The sequence below is a fragment of the Nicotiana sylvestris genome, chromosome 3, assembly GCF_000393655.2.
Source record: "Nicotiana sylvestris chromosome 3, ASM39365v2, whole genome shotgun sequence".
Classification (NCBI taxonomy): domain Eukaryota; kingdom Viridiplantae; phylum Streptophyta; class Magnoliopsida; order Solanales; family Solanaceae; genus Nicotiana; species Nicotiana sylvestris.
The window spans coordinates 121,348,479-121,356,101 of record NC_091059.1 but is presented as its reverse complement, the minus strand read 5'-3'; the positions used below and the strand labels follow the sequence as shown (position 1 = coordinate 121,356,101).

At 32.8% G+C, this 7,623-nt stretch overlaps 1 protein-coding gene across 1 annotated transcript; it reads right to left on the bottom strand.

Moving 5' to 3' along the window:
• Nucleotides 1-32: 32 nt before the first annotated feature.
• On the bottom strand, nucleotides 33-2,079 carry LOC138887949 (uncharacterized). Its single transcript, XM_070169742.1, has 3 exons — nucleotides 1,720-2,079; nucleotides 1,332-1,337; nucleotides 33-824 (listed from the first exon to the last, which is right to left on the bottom strand). Exons 1-3 carry the CDS (start codon nucleotides 2,077-2,079, stop codon nucleotides 33-35), a joined length of 1,158 nt encoding a protein of 385 aa, XP_070025843.1.
• Nucleotides 2,080-7,623: the final 5,544 nt, after the last annotated feature.

Here is a 7,623-nt window from a genome sequence, read left to right as displayed (position 1 = left end):
CTGCCTCTGACATGCAATCATTTAAACTATTATCACAGTGTAATAGTCCTTTTTTTTTCTGCGGATTCTCTAAAAGTATTATAATGTTCCCCATTTATAGTTCGAAGATCTTTATATGATTTCGGTCCCCTCACATTTAGCAATATTAGTCTCAGATAATATCGTTCTCCTTCAGTTGGGTGACATGTTACGATACGGCCAACGGTGCAACGTTGTTGTCGCCATGTCCATGTTTTGTCTGTAGTTGACCATACAAAATATTCAGGAAATTCTTTGTATAATAAGTTAAGCTTTATGGAATCTTTGTTAGTTCTGTTCATCTGGAAAAATTCTGTCAGCATTGTTTTATTAATCATAGGATAATTAATGATTGTGTTTGTATCTGTATTGCCTTTAAAAGAAACAAATTGTTGCCCTTTAAGATGCAACTGAAGGTGATAAACGCTTGGATACATCTCACTAATAGAGAAACTAAATAAATGCCATATAGCTTCAGGTGGTGATACCCATCTAGCAGATTGATACTCTTTTATTTCATCTATTTCTTTGTGTGATTCATTATCATGTACATAAAATGCAATTTTGTCATGTCCTTTACAAATATATTTGTAAAGATATTTAACAACCTTTATATCAGAGCAAACTTCAACATTTATATGACAGTTGAATTTACCAAGTAAAAAAGGATTGTATGGAACAACCCAAGAGTTATCTAAATATTGCTCCCGTACTTTCACAACCTCTCCTGTGTTTCGTCTTTTATAGATGGAATAAGAATCACTTCCTTTTGATGTATGTTCAGCAAACTTTTTTGGATAATTAAACTTGAAAAGAACATTTTTTTTCATATAGGAATTTGTTGGATTCAGATTACCGCATGGACCGTGCATCATATGTTTAAGAACAAGCGAATGTAATTTTTTTATCCAAATTAGCATCTGGTAGTAGGGCTGTTCACGGTTTGACGAAAAATCGATCCAAACCGAAAACCAAACCAAACCGATTAAGTAAACCAATATTTTTTTTTATTTGGATTGGTTTTGGTTTTAAATTTTAAAAACCGATAATATTTGGTTTGGTTTTGGTTCTATTATAAAAAACCAAAAATTAAACCGAACCAAACCGATTAATTATATAAAAAATTTAATAATTATTTATATACAATATAATATCTTTTTTAAATAATTTTAAATATTTTATGCAATTTAATTATTATTTTGAATTTTTGTTTATCCTACTTATATCTTAAAAGATTGCCTAAGCCCAAAACAATAGGAATCAACCAATTTTTTTCCTTAAGAGACTTTAATTCTCTAACCCTCCGCACATACCTTTGCCTAACAGAAGAGTTAAAAAAAATCCTACCATAAGAGTAAAGAAATCAAACTCAAATTGCAAGACTACAATGGCTAAAGCTTGAGAAAGCAAACTTTTAGTTGTTTTTTTGTTCATTCTTTTCATATGAAGAGGTAAATAAACTTTCAATTCCGAAAGAAATATATAAAAAAGTATAAATTTAGCAAATTATTTTCAAATTATTGTCTAGTGTTGTTTCACTATTATCGATTTATTATTAGCTTACTACGAACCGAAAAACCAAACCAAACCAATGACAACCAAACCGATGATTTGTATTTAATTTGGTTTGGTTTTGGTTTTAAAATTTTAAAAACTGATTAAATTGGTTTGGTTTTGATTTTTATCAAAAATCGATCAAACCGAACCGTGAACACCCCTATCTGGTAGTTCAGCACTAATAATTCCATCGTAAGCCTCCGATGTCAATAACTTATATCCATTAGCTAATATTATAAGGAAATGAGCATTTGGTAAACCTCGTTTTTGGAATTCAACAGTATACATATAAGCAACAACTTTTCCAAAGATATTTCTCTTGCTTATATCAGTTTTCAGTTCTTCAACTTTAGCCCTGAATACTCGACTAATTAAATCAGGTCTATTTTGCTCCTCATCAGTTGTCCACAGATGTTCTTTTATTTCTGGCCAAGTCGGATTACAAGTCATAGTTATAAACAAATCTGGTTTCCCAAAACGTTTTACTAATGCAATTGCATCCATATATCGTTATCGCATATCTCTAGGTCCACCTATAAAAGAAGCTGAAAGGAATTTTTGTTTACCAATGTTAGAAGAATCTCGTTTGCCAAGTCTTAAAATATCTAGAAGTCCTTGCAATATATCCATTCTAAATAAATCTTGATTGAACGAAGCAAAATCCAATCTTTGGGTTTCAATTTTTATGTATTCGTCAACTGAATATTGCTGAAATAGTCTACTAGTGTGTAGTAACTCGTCTTCATCATCATTTCTCATTTGAGGTCTATAACAATAATATTCACGAGCAAAAACTGTATCTCTTTTTTCTTTCCTTTTTCTAAAGCTTGAGCTTCTATTTGAAGATATGAATCGAGAGAGCAAAGATTTCGTATGCTTGATAACTGTTCACATTCATGAGTATAACTTCCACGAATATTTTTTGCTTTAGGAATTTTTTTAATACCACAATGCCAGAATTTTGTCCATATGGAAACAACAAAGGATATTGTAAGGCATCATAACATCCGTAATAATAGTTCACAATTTGTGTTATGTTGCTATGAGTATAAATTTGAATATGTGGGGCATGAGTTATATTATTGTCATTGTCCTCAACCCATATTGCAGCAATTTCTGATGAAGTTGGCAAATTATATACTCGCTGATCTAAACCAGGATCACATTTGAGTCCAATATGGAAGTTCTGTAGCTCAGGAATATCTATCAAAGATCGGATAAAAAAGGAGTATGGGTTAACTTTCAACATGTCCATCAGTTCACTCACTATAGATTCATTGACTTTGTTAGAGCATGTCATTCTATTTGTTAACTCATTGTTGTTGTCATAAAAGTACAACTGTAGATTTTTTGGTTTTTTCCCTCCAGGATACAAATCATCTATTAGGTGATACATTCGTCCTTGAACTCTGAAAGTATAGATACCACGATTCCTTCACGCTAAGTCTGTATCATAATTTACACCAAGTGATGTAAATGCAAACGAATTATTATATGTTCTGATGTATGTTCGAAAGTGTTGGGATTTTTCGTTATTGTCGAAGTATAGATTATGAAGCTTAGCAAGCATTCGATGTGAAATTATTTTAACTGTACCAGTGCCACAACAAAATCTAGGAGATTCATATTCAAATCTTTTTGTAGAGCAGAATTTAGAGTTTTGAGTCTTTTTTAACGGTACGTAGTCTGACCGTAGCTTAATATTCATAGTAGTTTTGTTATTTTGACTACGACCTGCATGTTCTAGAGTTTGTAAGGAGTGAAACAGTAAGCACAAAATGATATTATTCAAAGAAGACACAAATACAAACCTTTAGTTATCACTATCTCAGCTGTGTCATTTTGTTCATTAGGTGCAACCGATGTTGAACGTACCACATAAGTAATTTTTTAATTAACATTAATATGTCTTGTATATTAGTGTAGACTTATGCCAAATTTCAGCAACTTGCCTTTCTCATAAGTGCAAAGAGGATTTCGTTTGTCGAAAGCAGGAAATGATGGAAGCAATATAACTTTACTCTCTACATAGTAAGCATAAGCGCAACAGATGTTTATAGTATTGAACTTAGACAGATATTCATGCAGACAAAGAAATTATATTTGTGGTAATAGTGAAACAGTTACTCATGTTGTATACAGTACGATATAGAATTAATATACTAACCTGTTTTGGAAGTATAGCAGGAGTCCATTATATTAGGAATATACTGTAAATGTCCTGATGATGTTATATCAGTAGAGATGGTAGAAGTCATTCTCTCAAAGCGTCTACGTTGTAACACTTGACTTGTGAGCACTTCATGTAGTGCTAGTGCACTCTTTTTATTGGCCATCTTAACTTTATATTGTTCGCGTCGTCTAACATTCCTATCAAGACATTTCTTTTCATAGGGACGTTTGTTTGTTTGTTTGTCCAGAGTCCATAAATATTAAAATTTATTGCTCCCAAATATCTTTTGGTATAAAAGTTCTACAATTGTTAAACATTATAAAATCCATCATCAGGAAACAAATAACACTACAAGTCTACAACCATACTAAAACATAGTTGTTACAGTTGCTATTCAAATCAATTAAACTTTGCCAAAATAAAAATGCAAATCAGGAGCTGAACAGTCACTTTGTGCAAAGTAAACTATAACTATTTCCATATTAAGAGCACACCAAAAATCTAAGAAGCACAAATTTTTAATCAAACAGTAGTAATTACATGAAACAACAAAAATACAAGCATGTTGACAATTAGAGCAAGAGAAGAAAACATGGCTAATACAAATAAGCAGAAATAAGCACAATGTAATAGTGTTTATATGTTGCAGAAGTTCATATTCTATCAGCAGAAAGAACACCGCAGAAAGGACAAATCAACAACACTACAAGACATTTGTTATACTCCCTATTCATATCAACCCGCTCAACACTCAGAGCAGTGAAGAAGGAACGACCTATGGCAAATTGAAGAATAAAATAATGCTGCTTTGTTCTTTCTCTGTTACATTAAATTTTTTCCAAGCAACATTTCTGATTAAGCATTCTTCACCCATCATCTCTATCCGAACAAACAAATTAACCAAAGAAAAAGAACAAAGCAACTAAAATTAAATATTTAATTTCCTTATATTATTCTACATATTGACTATGGACTAAATGTTATTATAGTTATGTAATATGATTGTTGTTTTCTTGTATTGTAGCTTACTTCATTCAACGAAAGAGAAATTCAGCAGAACTATGAAATTGTTATAAGAATACGATATCCCAAATTCACAATACCAAGGTTATCATAGAGAGATATAATTGTCTTAAGTTTCTCAATTTATTACTATAAATTTTTAGTTTGTTTTCTAACTCATTATCACTAATCTGGTTTCCTACATATTTCATTCTCTTTGATAGACTAATAATAAATATTCTCAGAACAATTCAATTGTGTTTTCCTCCAAAAAATGGCCTCACTTTAGTTAAAGTCTTTTAAGTCTTTCATCTTGGCCAATATAGTCTATTCTCTGCTTCAAACTAATTCTTCATTGCATTGACTGGCTTCTATTTATAGTTTCCTCTTACTGGTAAATCAACATATTACTAATACTTTCTATTTTTTTATATTAGTATTATAACTCCAATCTCAATATTGCACTCAATTTTTCAAACTTCTCTGAACACATAAATTTAACCCCAGCCAAACTTCTCTTACCTTCTGTCAGTTTCTTCGTTTTTTCACTGGCTAAGATTCAATTTTAACATGTATGCCCTATACTAAAACGATATTATAAGCAGAGTAGTTGAAACTTTTTTTTATTGATGAGGTAAGATTTTCTTAAACATAAAACAACGTTGAGCTGATATTAAGAAATTACGAGCAGAGTAGTTGATACTTTGTTACATCAGCACACAGAACTTCACTAATATGACCACATCTGAGTTTCTAAAAACTATCTATGTACCATAAAAAACATAAACCATCAAATTTACCAAAGCTATGAATCGACAAAACAGACAATTTACAATATTTTTTTTTGGTAATTAACTTTTTTCATTACCAGGGAAGTATTTATAAGTAAATCAAAACCCTTACATATGATCCTGCTTTCCTATACTTCACCCCTCCCCATTTTCCTATTATTTACACATTTCTTATCTATTGCAACAGATACCAGTCTAGGCTATGTAGGATATTCTCTGTATGCCTACTACTTCGACAATGCAACTCTTGTATTATCTTCTTGCATATTAACTCCCACCCTTTTGTCTTAGCTTGGAAAGTTCGAGCATTCCTTTCTTGCCACAAATAGTATACTGTTGCTGCTAATACCATTTTATATAGCTCAGCTGCTGCTGTTTTCCTCTTAGTCCACTTCTCAGCCCATCTTAGTTCCTCATCCCATCTATTTACTGATCTTTTAATCCCTTGTCGTGCTAACAATATGCTCCATAATGCATTTGCATATGAGCATTCAAAGAACAAATGTTATATGGTTTTATTAGCTTGCTTGTATAGAACACATTCTTGATCCACTTGTACTCCCCAACTCTGTAGTCTATCTCTCGTGTATAATTTGCCATGTGCTGCCATAGTTAGAACAAAAGTCCACCTAGGGCATCCTGTGTTGTGACAAACGACTCTTCTCCAGCTGACTTTGTCAAATCTTCCTCGCAGTCTGTGGTATATGTCTTTTATCGAACAGTTGTTCATCTTTATAATATCATCATAGCTGAATCCTGCCTCCATAAATGTCTTCTTTGCTTTAATGATCTTACTTACTATCCAGGATGTTTGTTTCAGTTGAATTTCCTATATGTGTCTCTTTGATATAGTAACTGTACATCCATTGTATCCACAACTTCTTCTTTTCTTTGCAAAGATTCCAGTATTGTTTACATATGGCAGCTTTGTTCCAGATGGCTATGTTTATAATGTTAAATCCCCCAGCTAATTTGGGTAGACAGACTTTCTCTCATGCCAATAGAGCCTTCTTTGAAATACTGCCTTCTCCTGTCCACAAGAAACTTCTACAGATTTCTTCAATTAGCTTTGTGATTTTTTTAGGGAGCACAAAGATTTGTGTCCAGTAGGTTTGGATAGAGAATAGAATACTCTTTATCAGTTGAATCCTTCCAGCATAGGATAGAAATTTGGCAGTCCATGAAGTGATTCTGCCCACTGTTTTATCAATTAGAGGTTGGCATTGTACTATGGATATTCTTTTTGAATTTAGTGGGGCACCTAGGTATCTTACTGGCAGTTCCCCTCTCTGAATTCCTAGGAATTTTAGGATTTCCTCCTGTGCATCTTGTGAGACCCCTCCAAAGAATATAGAACTCTTGTTTTTGTTAATCACCAGACCTGCAGCTTTTGAGAACTCCATAAAATAATGGAACAGTAGTTTAATTGACCCTATATCACCCCTGCAAAACAATAAAAGATCATCAGCAAAATCAAGTTGCAAAATTTGCATCTTTGCACACTTGGGATGATAGTTGAAGTCTGGGTTTTGATTTAGTGTCTTTAATCTCCTTGTTAAATATTCCATTGCCAGCACAAACAGGAATGGAGACATTGGGTCCCCTTTCCTCAACCCCTTCTTGGCTTCAAAAGGCTTTGTCAGAGCTCCATTAATCATAACTGTATATATAACAGTTTCCATACAAGCCATGATCCATCTCACAAATTGGTCTGGAAAGGCCAAAGCATTCAGCACCTGTTCCATGAAAGGCCATTCAATTGAGTCATCATACATCTAGGTGATACCCCTTTCCTTCCATATCCTTTCACTAGTTCATGGCTCAGGATAATGTTATCAGTAATTACTCTACCAAGCACAAATGCAGAATGTGTGTTGTCAATTAGTGTATCCATAACTCCTTGCAACCTCTTAGTTAATACCTTGGAGATCACTTTGTATAATACAGTGCAGCATGAGATAGGTCTGTATTCTTTAACATTAGCAGGGTTCCTGACTTTAGGGACTAAAGTAATTGCTGTATAATTGGCAGGTCTGTACATATGAGCTATTTCAAAGAATTCCATTACAGCCTGTGTTATAT